Below are 19,900 nucleotides of genomic sequence, written 5' to 3' on the forward strand. Positions count from 1 at the left end.
ACGTACTGAAATTTATGTCCGACTGCACCACGTCGTAAAACGTCCCTAGTAAGTTCGAAGTACGGCAAATCCGTTCGAAGTACGGCAATTCTGTTCATAATACGTCTTTCTCGTTTTAAGTACGCTGTCAATCCGACTAATTGAAAGGGATAAAATTTTGAGCAGAATCAAAGTTCTAGAGCACCCTCCCCGTCCGAGCCCGTCCATGAAGTTCGTAAAAAGACTGTCAATAGTTGCTACAGTGTCCACTACGTTCATACACAGTTGGAGCCCGTTCGACAACATTTTCACGAACGTATTGAGAACTAGTTTGGTGTGATGGGGGTATTAAAGTCGCACACAACAAATTCCCGCTTAGAATTCGAAGTACCCTCAGCAATCCATTCTTTCAAGGTTGATGCATTTCTCCAGTTGAGTAGATTGATGCTCAAGATGTCAATCACTGGATTGTCTGACCGCTGTCATATAGCTGGAATATTGCTGAGTGCGGCGTTAAACAACAAACAATTTGTCGATTTGTTTAGCAATAATGCTCTTCTCAGTAGCATTGAATTGAATTTCTTAAATTTCGCCAAATTAGTCGGATGGTGTTTTGTATCAAAACTTATACGAAAACCAGAAACAGTTTGTTAGACAAATCTGGCTAATGTAAGTTTAACACACTCGTGGAGAAAACACTGAATTCTGCGCGCGTTATCACACAGACACATAACAGCTCACCAGGGCTGTTGTCTAACATCTCGGAAATCCTCCAACGAGTGGAAACGTCCGCACAACCGAGCCAGACTGAATTGCAGGTGACTGCTACTCTCTCTTCGGGCCGACACGGTAAGTATGTTACATTTAGTATGATATTTAGAAATAGCAAACAAACAGATGAGAGCTATTTAGCCAGTTGCATCAGTAGCAGAATCAGACGTGTTGGGGTCCTCATATTGAAACTCATGCCATCATATTCTCCATTCGTTATGTGTCTTTGTTTACTTCGTGATCCGGGATCCGCCTCTGTGCATGTTGCTGAACTTGAATGTTGTAATCACAACACAGTAAACTACGTTTATAACGAACACGCTTACAACGAACTTACCAATATAACGAACATGTTTTATAGTCCCGGTCATTTGTTGCATATATGCTTTATATATGCTTCTAACCGGAACTACGGTTATTACGAACTAAAATAAGTGGTCCCTTTGAGTTCGTTATAACCGTAGTTTACTGTACTATTGTTTCTGTAAAGTCATAAGAATATGGTGATCCCGGAATCAATATTCTAGTGATTTCTCCGACGTGAACCATGTTATGGTTGATATAACGTTTCTCTATAATTTGGTATATTGACCTGTAGTTGCGTCAGGTTTTCTTGTTAAAATGCACATTCAGGATGGTAAGTGAATTCATCATAGCCATGAATAAACTGAAACAACAGTTTAAATTAATTATGGTTTAAATTATAAATTAGGGACTCACCATTTAGTGTTCAGGGAGGGTGAGGGCGGTTAGAGACAGGTTGCGTTTTCGGTCACTTCAACCCAGATACATTAAATGACAGGGAAAATATTATTTTGACGATGAAATGGCAGAAAAACGTCATCGCATTGCATTATGACTGAACAAATTACTAACTCAAATCGGAGGCACGGGTTCGACTCCCGGTTCGCCCCCATTATGTTTCCAGGTTTGTCGGCACCATGTCGTGCTCATGGGTTTCACCAAAGTGGTAAACGTTCTGAGAACTGCATCACTTCGGGCTTTCCTCTCACATTAAGCTGACACGCCGTGATGTAACTGGAATACTGTTCAAAAGCGGGATTAAACTCCCCTCACTCACTCAGTCTTATTTAACAGACTGAATACTATATAAGGTTACGTCTGGGAAACAAATACCACTGGGGTAATGATGTGGTTATACAGTAAACTACGTTTATAACGAACACGCTTATAACGAACTTACCGATATAACGAACTTGTTTTTTAGTCCCGGCCATTTGTTGCATATATGCTGTATATATGCTTATAACGAACTACGGTTATTACGAACTAAAATAAGTGGTCCCTTTGAGTTTGTTATAACCGTAGTTTACTGTAACTGTTGCCCGTCACGCCGAAGACCCGGGTTCGATTCCCCACATGCTGGTGTCCCCCGCAAAGACATTGCTAGAATATTGCTGAAAGCAGCTTAAAACTATACTCACTTATGTTATTATGCATGCAATTTCGAAAACCATTACATTCTTCGCAGATTATCACGTTTACTGTAGGGCTTGGACGGGTAACTCGGGTATTCGAGTCAGGTGGGTACTTAGTTGGACCCGGGCACCCACAGGACTACCCGGACCCGTGGTAAGTATATTGTTTAATGGCAAAACATATTTCGAACTCTATGGTTACACTATAAGTGACAAATTTCGTTCTGACTATACACACAATCCTTCTGACTTTATATGTTTGCATATTCAGTCAACTTCAGTGTATGCATGACCAGATCGGGGTATACATGTATCTAAATACATTTTGACAGGAGTACGGTCAAACGTTTCCCAATCAAACATTTTGTACACCTCTCTTGTGACCTACAGCGCGTACCCGGGTAGAGTCGGGTAATAGTGGGGTGGGTAGTAAATTTGGACTCGTCCCAGCCCTAGTTAACTGCATTCTCCATTTACTGAAATTTAACCTTTTCCAAATAGAAGAGCTGTCTAGCCCATTTATATACATGACAATTCCCTGTTTCAAACACACGCAGGCTCTAGCACAATTGGGCGGAGCGGCCTATTGTATCAGAACGTAAAATTGACTCACGCCATTAATTTACATATGACCTTTGTGATGAAACCTGACCTGATGTGAGAACCAACAACTGTTGTTGACATTTGCCTATAAACATTGACCTCATACATGTCAGTCATTTCATGAAGGCATCGTTGGCCCAGTTGTCTGAGAAGCGCACTAACTGGACAGGGTTACGTTATTTAGCTGTGTAGCGAGTAGCGAGTTCGATTGCCTAGTTCCACCTGCAGTGGTACAAAGATGGTACAGATGTAGGTACAGTAAACTACGTTTATAACGAACACGCTTATAACGAACTTACCGATATAACGAACTTGTTGTTTAGTCCCGGCGAGGGGCGGTCGGGTAGCCCAGTGGTTAAAGCGTTCGCTCGTCACGTCGAAGACCCGGGTTCGATTCCCGACAAGGGTACAATGTGTGAAGCCCATTTCTGGTGTCCCCCGCCGTGATATTGCTGGAATATTGCTAAAAGCGGCGTAAAAACATACTCACTCACTCACTCACTAGTCCCGGCGATTTGTTGCATATATGCTGTATATATGCTTCTAACGAACTATGGTTATTACGAACTAAAATTAGTGGTCCCTTTGAGTTTACTGTATAAAGGTGGTACACCTGTCGTGGTACAGTTGTGCTTTATACCACTACTTCCACCACTTCATTTGTTATTTACGTTTTTAAAAGTGAGTGAGTGAGTTGGGTTTCACGCCGCCTTCAACAGTAATACAGTTATACATCCTTCGAATGAAGTACATATACCCGTGAAGGATCCGGGTTAGATCTTCAGCATCCCTTGCTTGCCGTATAAGGCGACTCTGCTTGTCGTGAGAGGCGACTAACGGGATCGAGTGGTCAGACTCGGTGACTTGGTTGATGCATGTGGTATCCCAATTGCGTGCATCGATGCTCATGATATCAATCACTGTGGTTCAGACTCGATTATTAACAGACAGTCATCATATAAGAGGAATTCTGCTGAGTGCGGCGTAAACAACAAACAAACAAATCTCATGAAGGTAATATTCTTGTTATAAAGTGCATCTTCTTTGATCAGGATTACTGTAATATCATGACGTGTCAGCTTGATGTGGAAGGAAAGCCCGAAGTTATGCAGATTTACATAGTTTAGAAATGTTTGCAATTAAAAAAATAAATTGTTTAACGATAAAACAGAAATATTGATAAGCAACGTTTTCAGCTATGTTCGGGAACTGTCCTTCCGATACACTAAATAGCCTTCTGATGAAGTAAATAACATTATCATGCAATATATAACCTTCTGAAAAATTACACGTCCTTTTGATGAAGTACCTATCCTTCGAATGACGTACAGATCCTTCTGATGAAGTAAACATCCTTCTGATGAAGTAAGAATCTTTATGGTGTAGACATCCTTCTGATGAAGTAATATGAGGTCTGGTCAAAAGGATCTAAGCCCAACAAACAAAACCAACAATTCTGAATGTGTTTTTAATCTTATTTTTCAACCTGCTTTTCAATACACTTCTCATATCGATAGTGAAGATTTTCCAGTCAGTCTGAAGGCACTCTGAAAAACCCATTCACGGCAGCTTTGGGGTCATCGTTGTCGTCATAGCAGTTTCCACGAAGGTGTTCTTTCAGTTTAGGGAACAGGTGGAAATCCCTTGGAGCCAGGCCTGGCGAGTATGGAGGGTGAGGAACCTATTCGAACACACATTATAGCACAGAGGCCTTTGCAAGTCGAGAGTTATGAGAAGGGGCATTGTCATGAACTACATGTAGTAGGACTCCAGCAGTCAGCAGTCACCCTTTAAATCTTAGAATACAGTGGCCATAACTTCTTTCACTGATCTTAAAGACTTGAATTCCTTTGGTGCCGGAGAAGTGGAATGGTGCCTTTACATGGATTGACGTTTTGACTCGGGATCAAAGTGGTAGACCCATGTTTCATCACCCGTTACAAATCTCTTTTTGAATTTGACGAAATCCTTCTCCATGAGCTCTAAATATTCTGGCAATGTCAGTTCTCTTCCCCTTAGATCAGATTTTAGTAAAATACTTTGGCATCTTACTCATCTGTAAATGTTCATGAATAATTGTTTCAGTGGATCCATGGCTTAGACCTGTGTCTTCCTAAAGTTCAGTAATGGTTGGCTGGTTTGTTGTTTAACGCCGCACTCAGCAATATTCCAGCTACGGAGGTGGTATTATGTCTATCTGACATAAACAGTTTTTCTTTCTCCTTGATTGAATCTTCATTGATGGAAGTTGAGGTACATCCAGATCTAGGGTCACCATCAGGGCTTGTTCTCCCAGCCTTAAACGTAGCTGCCCAAACGTTTAACCGTGGAATAGCTAGGGCACTTATCCCCATACATTTGTGACATGCGGTCATGAATTCCTTGGCGAGTACCTTTCTCTAAAGTAAAAAACGTGACGATTGCTCGGTACTCGTTCTTTTCCAATTCTGTGTCTATCGCGTTCAACTGGCTCTCACTAATATACAAACGGCATCAACAGACCAAATACACTTGCAATGAACTACTCAAACAAAGTACTACATTGACTAGTTCACTTTGTTATGGCCCATAGTTGAAAGACTTTTTTAACAGCCCACGTATATCCTTCTGGTGAAGTACATAGCATTCTAAAGAGTACATATCCTCTTGATGAAGTATAATCCTTCTGATGAAGTGCATCGCCTTCTGATAAAGTACATATCCTTCTAATGAAGTAAATAGACTTCGGATGAAGTAGATATCCTTCTGATGAAGCAAATATTCTTCCGATGAAGGTCATGATGAAGTAAACAACATTCTTGTGAACTAAACATCGCTCTGATGAAGTAAAGATCCTTCTTAGGGTAGTAAATACCCGTCTGACGAAGTACATCTTCTGATAAAGGACATGCCATTTGAAGTAAATATCCTTCTGGTGAAGTCAGTAATCATCTGATAAAGTATACATCCTGATGACGTTACCTATATCCTTCTGACGAAGTACAAATTCTTCTGATGAATAAATATCTTTCTAATCAAGTAAATATCCATTCAATGGCGTTGTCTCTAACCTTGTGACGAAGTAAATATCTTTCTGATGAAGTAAATATCCTTCTGAGGAAGTATATATATCCTTAGCTTCTTATAAAATTTACATCCTTCTGATCAAGTAAATATCCTTCGGAGGATGTAAATATACTTGAAGTACATCCATCTTATGAAGTATACATCCCTCTGATGAAGTACATGTATGTATCCTTTTGATGAAGTGAGTATCTTTCGGATGAAGTAAGTATACTTTTCAGGAAGTAACTATCGTTCATGTCAACTACATGATAAACAACATTCACAATCACACCTCCCTTTGGTTCCTTTAAAAGCCGTTCCTTTATTTCTGTGCATCAGTATATTACTACAATCTTACTCAAGCATTAAATTAACACATCAGGTAATGCACTACCCGGTGGAACACATCAACATGATTTAGAATGTATGTAAAACCTCAGTGTTACTGTTGTTTTCAGACTGAACAAAAAACATGAGATCGATGTCCCTTAATGAAGTAATTCAGAGGCTGCATTATGACAAACCGTGATCATTATACTTCCTACCTAGATTCACAGGCCTGTACTTCCGGTGTAGAGTGCATTCAGGACTACCCGTCCCGTGGTGAGATGCATTTGGCTCGTTGTGACAGAATCTCCCATGAGACAGTGCTCTAGTGGTTTGTCATTTAGTTGATTATGCCTTTGACAAGGGATTTGATGTTTTGTACTTCACAGTATTAAGAATTCATGTTAGGAGAACATTGAGCGAGGGGATAAATGTACAAAAGTTGGCAGCTGATTTCAGGTCTTTTAATAAATTATATTAAAACAATCCATTCGAGGGGCCCATGGGAAGGGTGTTAGATTATTTATTGTCCAATCTCGTTAAAATCCGTTCTTGTGGTTGTTTGTGTGAAGATCTGGGGACACCGCCATGAGGCCGAGCCAAGTGAACGCTCTGATCAGCCAATCAGCGCCGATGCTTAGAATTTCTCGGTACGAATGAACTAAATAACATACCTGGTTTCTGTATTCGGTCATAAAATTGTTTTTTATATATTTTTTGTATCAATTTCAGGAAAGACTAAAAGATGTTGCCTCTCAAAATTGGTTTGCAAAATTGTCTGCTTCCAAATATTTATCACATTATTCAAATGTTAAATCTTTGCTGAATGTAGAAAAATATATTGATTCTTTGCAGGATAAATCTCTCAGAAGAACCTTTTGTAAAATTTAGGATTAGCTTACATAATTTTAATGTTCAGTTTCTACGTAAAACCCCCTCAGATAATGAAAATAGTGTATGTAGATATTGTAACAAGGGTTGTATTGAAAATGAAGATCATGTCTTTTTCACTTGTGATTATTACCAGACTTTACGGAAACATTATATTACCCAACGACAGGATATGTGTGACGGTTACCTGTCACTTCCAAATATTCTTTACTGCAAAAATGTCATTGTAATAAAACTGACTTCTGTATACCTGTATAAGATATTTAAATTAAGTGAGTGAGTGAGTTGGGTTTAACGCCGCTTTTAACATTATTCCAGTTATATCACGGCGTGTCAGCTTAATGTGGGAGGAAAGCCCGATGTGATGCAGGTCTCAGACGTTTACCACTTCGGTGAAACCCACGAGCACGGGTATGGTGCTGACAAACCTAGAAACATAATCGGGGCGAACCGGGATTCGAACCCACAATCATAGGTTTCTGGCGTGCCCAAGGGACGCGAATCGCGACGCCTTAGACGACTGGGCCACCCGTGCCCCCTTTAAATTAAGAAAAACGTGACTAAATTTATATTCTACTATATTTTATACACTCTGAGCACATAGCATTTACACCTACACCGGAGTACCATCATCTTCCCGAGGCAAGGGAGTTAACTGACTATAAAAGTCAAGTTTCCACCCTTGCCGAACAAGGCTGGAATTCCGGAGTTACATTTTGGCGAGACTAACGAGTCAGGGTATAATCCAGTCACAATCGTGTAAACAATCTTGACATCCGTTTCGTAAACAACATGAATTTCAACGTGCATGTTTCGATCGACTGTAGGATTTAACAGCATGTGTACCTCCAACTGGACGTCGTCAGATATTTTCCAAACCTTATCATGTTTTTAATCAAAGTGCTCAAGTGATTTGATGCACTTCGTGTGGTAACACCCGGTTTGTTACAATTGAGATTTTGATTATCGATCAGATCGTCTTAACTGGGCGCCGCCATTTTGTTTGAAGCAAATGCAAGTGATATGAAAGATTAAATCTGATTGGTCAATAGGGGGGACGTAGAAGGGACATAACTCGTAACAGCCACTGGTGGCGCTACGATCGAGCCTGGAAATTCCTGTCAGTTTGGCAAGGGTGGAAACTGGACTTTTACAGTTAGTTAACTCCCTTGCCTCGGGAAGATGGAGTGCGATTAGGATGTCCATAATATTTTCCCCATATCCCGCCAAACCTGAAGTTTCATTCCGCCCTGAAATAATAGAAATGATTTCGTGTCTTACTTTTCTCCGCCGCTGTTGAAGATTGTGCTCCTGTGTGACAAAAGACATTGCACACTCATTAAAACCCAGATCAGCTTCATCTTTCTTCAGCTGTGTTGACTAAAATTCGTTTGAAGTAAGGCGACTCGGTATACGTCATAAATTAACTTAGAGACAAGTTTTTAGGTCATAAAATAAGTGTGACAGAATTTGTATTTCATTATTTTGAATTTTTTATTTCATCCGCCGCTTTCTTGGTTGAGGTTTGAGATAAGAAACACTTAATGGATATCGATGGCCTTGAGGTGAGACGACAATGAAGCCGAATCGTTTCAGAAAGCTGGCATCTGATTGGCTCGAGAACCCACACATTATTCATTCAGACTGGGATGTTAGAGTTCGCTAAAGGTTCGCCGAGTCGGCTTTAACCCCGCCTTAAACCGTAATTCATGAGACATTTAATCCACATCCGGGCTTGTCAATCCACAGTGATGCAAACCGTAAACATCTTCAATTCTGGTAAAACCAACGAATACGTCATTGGTACTAACAAAGCGATATTCTCTATCAAGGCGAACCTTGGAATCTCCAGTTATAGGGGGCACGGGTGGCCCAGTCGTCTAAGGCGCCGCGATTCGCTGTGCAGAGTTGCGTCCCTTGGGCACGCCAGAAACCTATGATTGTGGGTTCGAATCCCGGTTCGCCCCGATTATGTTTCTAGGTTTGTCAGCACCATACCCGGGCTCGTGGGTTTCACCGAAGTGGTAAACGTCTGAGACCTGCATCACTTCTGGCTTTCCTCCCACATTAAGCTGACACGCCGCGATATAACTGGAATACTGTTAAAAGCGGCGTTAAACCCAACTCACTCACTCACTCCAGTTATATGTTTGTTTGGAATGCCAAGGGAAGCAACTCCGCCTTAGACGACTTACCCCTACAGATGTGATGACGTTGACAGTGAGGTGAATTAAAGCGAATCACTTGATATCGATGATATGGTTGTGTCACATTAACAATTTATCTTTACCTTTTCAGGGCATTCGTAAACAAGGGGTTCTTGCAAGAAGTGTCCATAGCGAGGTTGGCCTGGTGAGTATGAGATACGGGGATGTTATTTAGAGAGAAAATGGAGAGAATATGTTTTCTGTCCCTGCTTCAAGGATACGTTTTCTCTGACATAGGGCGCAAAACAGTTGTTTGGCGGAACCCTAAAATAACTTTTTTCGGGACTTAACATTATATCTTTTATATTTTTTGCGTGTTTGTAATCTGAGGCCGACCAGTTTTTGCTAGCATTTTCTGAATCATTTAACGTTTGAGTGCCCTCCCCCTTCGCCATTATTGTCAGCATATGAACATCTTTGTCCTGTACATTGTTACTAGAAGATAACTGTTTTCTCTTTCAGACGTTTTGCCTTATATGGATATGACTGACGCAACACCAATCACCATGGTAACAGACCATGAAAACTTCACCGTGCACACCAATGTGACAACCTTTATATATCCAGCAGAATATTACAAGTTGAATGCATTAATAACCTTCCTCAACACCTACTACATATGGATTATATTTGCATTTGGGTTTCCAGGAAATACTCTCAGTTTGTTTGTCATCTTTAGAATGTCGAAGACTGGATTGACAACGTCGTTATTCTACGTAGCGGTGCTGAGTTCTGTAGACAATATCACCATCATCTTAAAGATTATAGAAAACCAGACCCGACAAATGAAGATGTCGATCGATGAAACGGGATGTCAGTTTCTGTTTTTCTTTGGTTTAACATGCGCAGCATCTGCAAACTGGACACTGATCGTAATATCAGCAGAGCGGTTCACAGCGGTGGCGTTGCCGTTCAAGGTGGCGTTGGTGTGGTCGTTGAAGCGGGCAGTTGTCATTATCGTCGGCGTCGTCGTATTCCTCTGCTTCATCCACAGCCACATCTTCATCACAGTCACTCATTACGAACACTACACGTGTACAGTCAAAGAACGGTTTCACAAATATCTAATGATCTGGTTCTTCATCAGTGCTTCCGTTTTCGCCTTCATCCCTGCCGGGTTCCTAATTGTATTAAACGCCCTCACTGTTTTGATAATGCGCAGATCCACAACAAGACGCCAAATCATGACGTCGGCATATGGCCATGTTCATCGCGCAGCGCGGCGTCAGGAACGACATATAACCGTCATGCTCGTCGCTCTCGCCATCGGCTTCCTCGTCCTCAACATCCCACGTTGCGTGTACGTAATCGCCTACAACTACATCTGCTCGAGTGACGAGGACGTTATGTGTAGTACAAGAAGAGGGTTTGTTAACATATTGACCACACAAATCGCGGACTCGAACCACGCCATCAATTTCTACCTGTACTTCATGACGGGGAGAAAGTTTCGAGCGCAAACTCTGAAGTTATTCCAATGCAGAAGAGCAACATTCTTGTCCAGCGGCCCCTCGCAATCGTCAGAGATCCCCTTCACAGAGTCAAGCTAATATTGTTATCGGGTGTCTTTCACAAATTTACACTTTTAATATTTATGTGATTTTAGCTATCGCGGAATTCCGTCATGACCTCGATTGTCTCAATGATCCTGTTCTGGTGACCACGGAAATGCAGACTAAAACTTATTTTAAAGGAAATGGGCTACCTCGGCAGTGTAGTGGATAGAGCCTGCCCGGGGAGCGGGAGATCGGTTGTTCGATCTCCTAGCTTTTAAACACCAAAAGACGTTAAAAGATAATACTTGTTGTTACCCTGCCTGACGCTCGGCATTAAGGAGAAAACTGAAGGACTGGTCGGCCTGGAGTCAGTATACTGCGTCTAGTTGGGGAATTCATGTTCAACCGTGGCATGGCATCTCAGTGGGATAACGCTGCAAAATCGTCAAAAGTCCAAACAAGTACACACACACACACACACACACACACGCACGCACGCACGCACACACGCACGCACGCACGCACGCACGCACGCACGCACACACACGCGCGCACACACACACACGCGCGCGCACGCACACGCACACACACACACACACACACGCAAGCGCGCGCGCATGCACGTCGCTATATAAGTGCAATCATCTTGAACAGGGCGTTATACTGCTTTCACCTCACCTCACCTCAAACGTAATGTTCTATGTTCTGCATCTTGTGTATTTCTACCCAGTCCTATGTGATATAATGGTTATGCTACGCGTTTATGATCTAGCTTATCTTTCAACCCAGATTGCTCGGTATATATCTTTCTGATTTAGTCATCTACTCATGTGACAAAATCCATGTTCCTTAACAAATATTGTAGTCACGTTGGGACAGTATATCAAAATGAGATGTCCATGTTGAATCCTGTTCAACATATTGCTGATACTATAGAGCTATACTGATTATTGGTATCAATATTAACACACATTAAAGCAAGTATTTCGTTTTGGTTATAGTTTTCTCACCTCCAAATGACTTGAACCAACGTCAATCGTCAATAAAGAATATGTGAAAAAAATATTAATGTGTTATTGTATATTGGAACTACTGGAATCTGTGTTTCTTACACGTGTACTAGCTGTCATCCTTGGCCTGCAAGATCTGCACCCTTGCGAACTTCAAACACGTATTTGAATTCCGAAACCAACCTCAATGAAAAGAATCTCAGCACTTAGATCTAGATGTCCAAGCTGTATTTGTTGAGGATATTATGGAGTTTTATGCTGAATAAAGACAACTCAATGACATTGAGTAACGGTGAAAAATAGATAGTGTTGAACTGCTGGATACAGGTCCACTTGTAAGGCTCGGGAAGTGGTGGGGAAGGGGTGGGGGTAGGGGAAGGGGTGGGGGAAGGGGTGGGGGAAGGGGTAGGGGAAGGGGTGGGGGAAGGGGTGGGGGAAAGGGTGGGGGAAGGGGTGGGGGAAGGGGTAGGGGAAAGGGTGGGGAAGTGTCGGAAGAAGGGTCGAGATAAATGGGCATAGCTAACAAAAACAGTCAACTTGTGCTTGTACTTCTATTTGTAAGTTTACATGGGTATCTTGTTAATATATGTGATTTACAAACTATACCAATATGAATCAAAGTATTATGAAGAAATTCTTGGACCAAAGTGATTGTAATCATGCGCGAATTCCCATTGGTGTGTCGTATTTTCACACATAACATTGATCGATAGGGGTAATCCGGGTACCCCGGGTCATAGGTCAGTGCGGCTCCCACACAGTGAATCCAAGATGGTGGACTTTTATAAATGAAAATATACAACATGGCGTACGTTTGTTACAGAACATTCCGAGTTTCAGTGGTTCCGGGTGTCGTTAAACTAACGTACTTGCGTACTATCAAGTGATTGACATGCGCATCGATCTATGCAAATGGGAAACGATGACATGCATCAGTCAAGTAAGAGCCTGTCCACCCGAAGGCGCCGCAATTCACTGTGCAGAGCTGCGTCCCTTGGGCACGCCAGTTACCTATGATTATGGGTTCGAGTCCCGGTTCGCTCCAATTATGTTTCTAGGTTTGTCAGCACCATGCCCGTGCTCGTTGGTTTCACCGAAGTGGTTAACGTCTGAGACCTGCATCACATCGGGCTTTCCTCCCACATTAAGCTGACACGCCGTGATATAACTGGAATACTGTTAAAAGCGGCGTTAAACCCAACTCACTCACTCACTGTCCACCCGGAACTATGACAAGCATGGGTTGCTGAAGATCAACTCTAACCCGGTTCTTCACGGGAAACCGCCAAATGAAAACATCAGTCATCATAATTTTCACACATGGTGTCCTAATATTAAGCACTCCCCCACCTCCCCAAAGATTCGAAATATTACACACATGAACGTACTCCGACGACGTACTGTCTGACTTTCCCTCGGAAAATGGTAAGGGAAAACATGGGTGATTGAAGCGTGTGTAAAATGTTAATCTTAATGCAGGTGATCACAATCATACCACATTAACTCTTTTAGTCATAGCCGAGCCCTGTGCCACCATCTGGATTTTTAGATACAGATCTGTGTTTGTTTCAAGATTTGTATAATGGCTGTGGGAGGCCGCGGAAGCGTTCTGACAGACATCCTTACCTTGACAGCTGACGAGAAACATCCTCGGGTACATGAACAGTCCCGCCTCAGATCAGAAGGTCCTCGATTCGCCATTCAGCACTAGTCGGACATTTTATGGCCGCTACAGCTACATTTGGTTTGTTTGTTGTTAACGTCGCACTCGGTCTGTAAATTAACGAGTCTGGACAAGACAATCCAGTGCTTAACGTATTTAGAATCGACCTACGCAGTTGGGATACGATGACATGCATCAACCAACCACAGCTACCCAGATAAGGGGCGGGTGTGTGTGTGAGAAAAGTTGCGAGAGAAGGGGCGAGATAAGGGCTGAGGAAGGGGGTGTGGCAAGGGGCGAAGGAAGGGAGGAGGAAGGTGAGGGGAAGGAGCGAGAGATGGAATGGGGGAAATCATCATTGACACTATGTCACCATTTCCGAATTCGTGTTTCTGGGGTTTAGATACTTGTCCGAGAATTTCATCATATTAGTCAACAACAATATTTATTATTTTCAAATGTCACCCTAGGAAAACATAAATCGTCACATATTCATAAAGTACTCACTTACCAAGTGTCTGTAACAAATACAGGGATGAGTCGTGATGCTTTGAGTGAGTGAGAGAGTGAGTCTGGTTTTAACGCTGCTGTTCCAATATTCCAGCAATATTCCGGCGGGGGACACCAGAAATGGGCTTCGCACATTGTACCCATGTGGGGAATAGAACCCGGTCGGCGTGACGAGCGAAAGTTTAAAACACTAGGCTACCACACCGCCGGAAAGGCAGTTGATACGAGCAATGCATGATCTCAACACCACGTGATAATGACAGCTCATATGTCAATGCTGATAGCAACTAAACTTGGAAGTTCACTTCGACCAAGCAATGCTTTATCACACAAATGGTCATGTTGTGATTTATTCATCCCTGACAGACACTGCCGAGCACCTGCACGGAACATGAGACAATAACACTGGTGCAGAACGCACTTGTGTCGTTCTTGCAACTGTATACGATAGCATGCGATATTGCACCATGTTTTCATATAATAAACACTGAAGTTCCTCGCCCGAAGTCACACAATGTATTTAAAATTTTAAAACATAGTTTATTCTAATTTGCTTTTCCCTTGAATTTAAATGCTGTGTTGATGTGTTTTATAAAAAGGATAACAAGGTTCCTCATCAAAAATAAAGATTGAGAAATACGACTTTCTTCATCGTGAAAAAGTTGCCCGAAAGCATGGAGAAGTATATCCACGTAGACCGTCCATATTAACACTCCCCTGTAAGATAAGACCAATGGTTTCATGGTATGGACAGCATGTTGTTCGTGGCGAGGACAAGCTTCAGCAACAGAGACACCTTTTTTTGCGTACGGTCACACATTAAGTGAGTGAGTGAATATGGTTTTACGCCGCTTTTAGCAATATTCCAGCAATATCACGGCGGGGGACACCAGAAATGGGTTTCACACATTGTACCCATGTCGGGAATCGAACCCGGGTCTTCGGCGTGACGAGCGAACGCTTTAACCACTAGGCTACCCGACCGCCCCGTCACACATTAAGACTTAATTAACAAAGAGTTGCCTGTGTTTGAAGAACACATCCGAGATGACTGACTCTGGAAAGGAGGAATTAATGGGAATATTATCTCACCAAACAATGGCTCATAGTACTTTGACACAATACGAACAATAGAAATTCTTGTAAAAACCTTTAATATTACAGTAAACTGTAAAGTAACTTTTCAAATACAAATGTAAATTGTAAATATAGTTTGTAAATGCAATTTCTGTGCAAAAAAACCTGATTACATGTTGTATCACAGATATCCACAGTCATCATGGTTTGTTTGTTTGTTTGTTGTCCAACGCCGCACTGAGCAATATTTCAGCCATATGACAGCGGTCAGTAAATACTTGAGTCTGGACCAGACAATCCATTGTTTGACATCAAGAGCATCAATCTACGCAATCGGGATACAATGACATGCATCAACCAAGTCAGTGAGTCTGACCACCCGATCCCGTTAGTCACCTCTAATGACAAGCAAAGTGGCCTCTGAAGACAAGCATGGGTTGCTGTAGACCATTTCTAATCCTGATCTTCATGGTATCAACATGGTACAAAACACATATGAATGTATCAGCATAAGATAAACCTTTCAAAGTGTAAGTTTGGTTTTAACACAGCATGTCAGCATGTTTTAGTATTTCAGTCACTAATATATCACAGCTTGTCATCTTCCCGAGGCAAGTGAGTTAACTGACTATAAAAGTCCAGTTTCCTCCCTTGCCGAACTAGGCTGGTATTATGAAGTTACATTTTGGCTGGACTAACGAGTCTGTGAATTGATCAATCACAATCGCGCAACGAAATCGAAATCCGGTTAGTAAACTGTCGTGCAGATTTCGGTCAATTGCAGGATTTGCAAAGCATGTGCACCACCAATTCGTTGTCAACAGATATTTTCCCAATCTTTTCATGTTTTTAATCAAGGTGCTCACGTGATTTGATGCACTTGGCGATGTAAAACACGTTTTAATACAATATAGATCTTGATTATCGATCAGATCGTCTTGACTGGGCGCCGCCATTTTGTTTTAAGCAAATGCAAGTGATACGAGAGGTGGAATCTAATTGGAGTGAGTGAGTGAGTTGGGTTTAACGCCGCTTTTAACAGTATTTCAGTTATATCACGGCGTGTCAGCCTAATGTGAGAGGAAAGCCCGAAGTGATGTAGGTCTCAGACGTTTACCACTTCGGTGAAACCCACGAGCACGGGTATGGTGCTGACAAACCTAGAAACATAATCGGGGCGAACCGGGATTCGAACCCACAATCATAGGTTTCACAGCGAATCGCAGCGCCTTAAGACGACTGGGCCACCCGTGCTCCCCCCCCCCCCCCCCCCCCGAATCTAATTGGAACATAGGAGAGGCATAGAAGGGTAATAACTCCTAATAGCCCAGTTCGGCACGGGTGGAAACTGGACTATAAGAAAGTCAGTTAACTCTCTTGCCTGGGGAAGATGCAGCTTGTCAGCTTAATGTGTGAAGAAAGCCTCAGTGATGCAGGTGTTAGACGTTACAAAGTTATAGTAGAAGTGTTTGTCATGCCTGAATAACACGATTTAGGGACCACTGGTGCCCTATTTTGACAGTAAAGAGATCATTATGCATAGAACATGTATATAGGTATATATAATAATATCATAACAGATAAAAAAACCATTGGCATTACATCAAATGGGTGTGTCCAGAAAATGAGTTGGGATATTGTTACCTGAAAGTTGGTGGGTTTCAACCATGCTTTAAACAGTATTTCTGTCATCTTGTTGTATCACAGTCTATCATTGATTGATTGAGTATGGTTTTACGCCGTTTTTAGCAATATTCCAGCAATATCACAGCGGGGGACACCAGAAATGCGCCTAGGGCTTCACACATTGTACCCATGTCGGGATCGAACCCGGGTCTTCTGTGTGACGAGCGAACGTTTTAACCACTAGTCTACCCGACTGCCCTCACAGTCTATCAGCTTAGTGAGGGAGAAAAACACAAACAGATGAAGCCAAATACTTTCGTGACACCAAAAAACACTTTTCTTCAAGACATCTTAGACTATCAAAATGGTCTGTCACCAAGGCCAGCAACTCAATACAGCTTCCTCTGGAGACTCCATATTCCATTAACATGCATTATTCTACAGGAAATCCCCATAGCCATGGATCATTGCAAGGTCTGCACAAAAGTAATACAAATGTTCTAATTTTGTTCTTAATGTGATTTACATCCAGAACATTCCTTAAATGAAAGTCTCATAACATCAGGTATATTCAGCTCAGGAACACAACTTGATAAAACAAGTATATCAGTCACCTGGGCCCACTTGCACAAAACGATCTTAGCCCTTAGATTATTGTAAGCCTATGTTAAAGAATGGGAGTTATGATCATCTTAGCCCTAAGAATGCTTTGTGCAAGTGGGCCCTGGACAAAGAAGGATGTTTATCACTTGTCTTCACTGATATCTGTAAAAAGCGACTATACTTGTCGTAAGAGGCGACTAACGGGATAGGTTGGTCAGGCTCGCTGAATTGGTTGATGCATGTCATCATATTCCAATTGCATGGATAGATGTTCATGATGTCAGTCACTGGATTGTCTGGTCCAGACTCGATAATTTACAGACTTGACGTCATATAGCTGGAATATTACTGAGTGCGGCGTTAAAAAACAAACAAAATCATTAATATCTATAATAAGATATCATTTGTAACTACTGCAACATACACCAGATCTCCAGTCAGGGAGACAAAATCATTACCACATTATGTCTGTTTCTTTGTCTGTAGTTTAACACCGCAATCAACAAAATTCCAGCTACATGACCACGGCCTGAACATAATCATATTTAGACCAGACAATCCAGTGATTGATATTGTGAGCAACGATCCACACCAAGTCACTGAGTTTGCCCACCTAATCCATTTGGTTGTCGCTTATGACCAGCAAATGTTGATGAGTACCTATTCTGACCCAGAATGAGCAATGCCCAGTTGATGGTACAAATGCTTTGCAAATCCTGCAATCAACCTAAATTTGCATGGCAGTGAATGAACTGGATGTCGATTTTGTTACGTGATATTAATTGGACTATGCATAGACTCGTTCGTCCAGCCAAATGATAACTTCGAAATTCTAGGCTCATTTTGCAAGGGTGGAAACTGGACAGTTAACTCCCTTGCCTCGGGAAGATGAACAATGTCAGCTGCCTGATCAACTGTACCTTGTCTCATCCAGACATAGCCAAGCAATAGTCTAACTATCATCTGGGTTGAACATTAAATGGCATTAAATACACTCCTAAACATCATCCATACAGATGAACAATGGTCTTGGCATCAGCAGGTTGATCCTGGTTGTACTTGTTGGCCTTGTCACAGGTAAGCAATGGTCTTTGCATCAGCAGGTGGATCCTGGTTGTACTTCTTGTCCGCGTCATAGTTAAGCAATGGTCTTGGCATCAGCAGGTGGATCCTCCCCGTCATAGTTAAGCAATGGTCTTGGCATCAGCAGGTTGATCCTCCCCGTCATAGTTAAGCAATGGTCTTGGCATCAGCAGGTGGATCCTGGTTGTACTTCTTGTCCGCGTCATAGTTAAGCAATGGTCTTGGCATCAGCAGGTGGATCCTGGTTGTACTTCTTGTCCGCGTCATAGTTAAGCAATGGTCTTGGCATCAGCAGGTGGATCCTGGTTGTACTTCTTGTCCGCGTCATAGTTAAGCAATGGTCTTGGCATCAGCAGGTGGATCCTGGTTGTACTTCTTGTCCGCGTCATAGTTAAGCAATGGTCTTGGCATCAGCAGGTGGATCCTGGTTGTACTTCTTGTCCGCGTCATAGTTAAGCAATGGTCTTGGCATCAGCAGGTGGATCCTGGTTGTACTTCTTGTCCGCGTCATAGTTAAGCAATGGTCTTGGCATCAGCAGGTGGATCCTGGTTGTACTTCTTGTCCGCGTCATAGTTAAGCAATGGTCTTGGCATCAGCAGGTGGATCCTGGTTGTACTTCTTGTCCGCGTCATAGTTAAGCAATGGTCTTGGCATCAGCAGGTGGATCCTGGTTGTACTTCTTGTCCGCGTCATAGTTAAGCAATGGTCTTGGCATCAGCAGGTTGATCCTCCCCGTCATAGTTAAGCAATGGTCTTGGCATCAGCAGGTGGATCCTGGTTGTACTTCTTGTCCGCGTCATAGTTAAGCAATGGTCTTGGCATCAGCAGGTGGATCCTGGTTGTACTTCTTGTCCGCGTCATAGTTAAGCAATGGTCTTGGCATCAGCAGGTTGATCCTGGTTGTATTTCTTGGCCTCGTCATGTCTGTTGAGTTTCTGGAGGATGATGATGACATCTTCCCGGGATCGCACAGTGTTGGGGTGCAGCTTCCCCTGGACCTCCTCAAGGATCTCCAGCTCCACCAAGTACAGGGCCAGGCACTTCTCCAGCCAGTCCTGGCGACCTGCGGTTATGCTCCACCTGTTCCAGTACAGCTGCCCGTACAGCTGGTAGCATCGTGCAGTCTGAAGATGATATCGGCCAAAAGAGGCAAGGCACAGGGCCTGGGACTGCTCAAAGTAGGACTCGGGAACTCCTGTGTGTAATAGGAAAATATATAAATTGCAAATGTGTTGCATTATTGTGCTCAACAATGTAGCTTATTTGTACTGTTGTCTACAGTCTTTTCATGCTACTGATCAAAGAAACAGTCTGTGAAGTTATTACTGTTAATGTATTTATTTTTAGAACTTACTTTAATATGTTTTTGCATTTATGGAGTTATATGTGAAAACATAAAAAATGGTGTGCAAACTTTGCAGTGATTTTTTACAAACAGTATTTCGTTGAGCAGCAGTGGTTTCTGGTTAAGTGTTATATCTGCCAGTCATGGGGACAAGAAAATACTGGAGGTTACCATGTGTTGTTGGTCAGTTTCATTTGAATTAAAATAACATATGAATAAAGACT

The 19,900-nt window shown here is 42.3% G+C and overlaps 2 protein-coding genes across 2 annotated transcripts in view; one reads left to right on the forward strand and one right to left on the reverse strand.

Moving 5' to 3' along the window:
• Positions 1 to 478: 478 nt before the first annotated feature.
• LOC124145347 (rhodopsin-like) lies at positions 479 to 11,317 on the forward strand. The gene is made up of 3 exons (XM_046515088.2): positions 479 to 828; positions 9,354 to 9,407; positions 9,725 to 11,317. The coding sequence occupies exon 3, from the start codon at positions 9,739 to 9,741 to the stop codon at positions 10,810 to 10,812; it is 1,074 nt and encodes a 357-aa protein (XP_046371044.1). The 5' UTR covers positions 479 to 828; positions 9,354 to 9,407; positions 9,725 to 9,738; the 3' UTR covers positions 10,813 to 11,317.
• Positions 11,318 to 17,570: 6,253 nt separating this feature from the next.
• Positions 17,571 to 19,900, reverse strand: part of LOC124145327 (telomerase protein component 1-like) — a 29,096-nt gene continuing 26,766 nt past the window's right edge. Inside the window, exon 18 of the mRNA XM_048390118.1 lies at positions 17,571 to 19,526. Within this exon, the coding sequence (XP_048246075.1) occupies positions 19,195 to 19,526 (332 nt within the window). The 3' untranslated portion in view covers positions 17,571 to 19,194. The remainder of the gene's footprint in view (positions 19,527 to 19,900) is intronic.

The sequence above is a fragment of the Haliotis rufescens genome, unplaced genomic scaffold, assembly GCF_023055435.1.
Source record: "Haliotis rufescens isolate VD_foot unplaced genomic scaffold, xgHalRufe1.0.p SCAF_83, whole genome shotgun sequence".
In the NCBI taxonomy this organism is placed as follows: domain Eukaryota; kingdom Metazoa; phylum Mollusca; class Gastropoda; order Lepetellida; family Haliotidae; genus Haliotis; species Haliotis rufescens.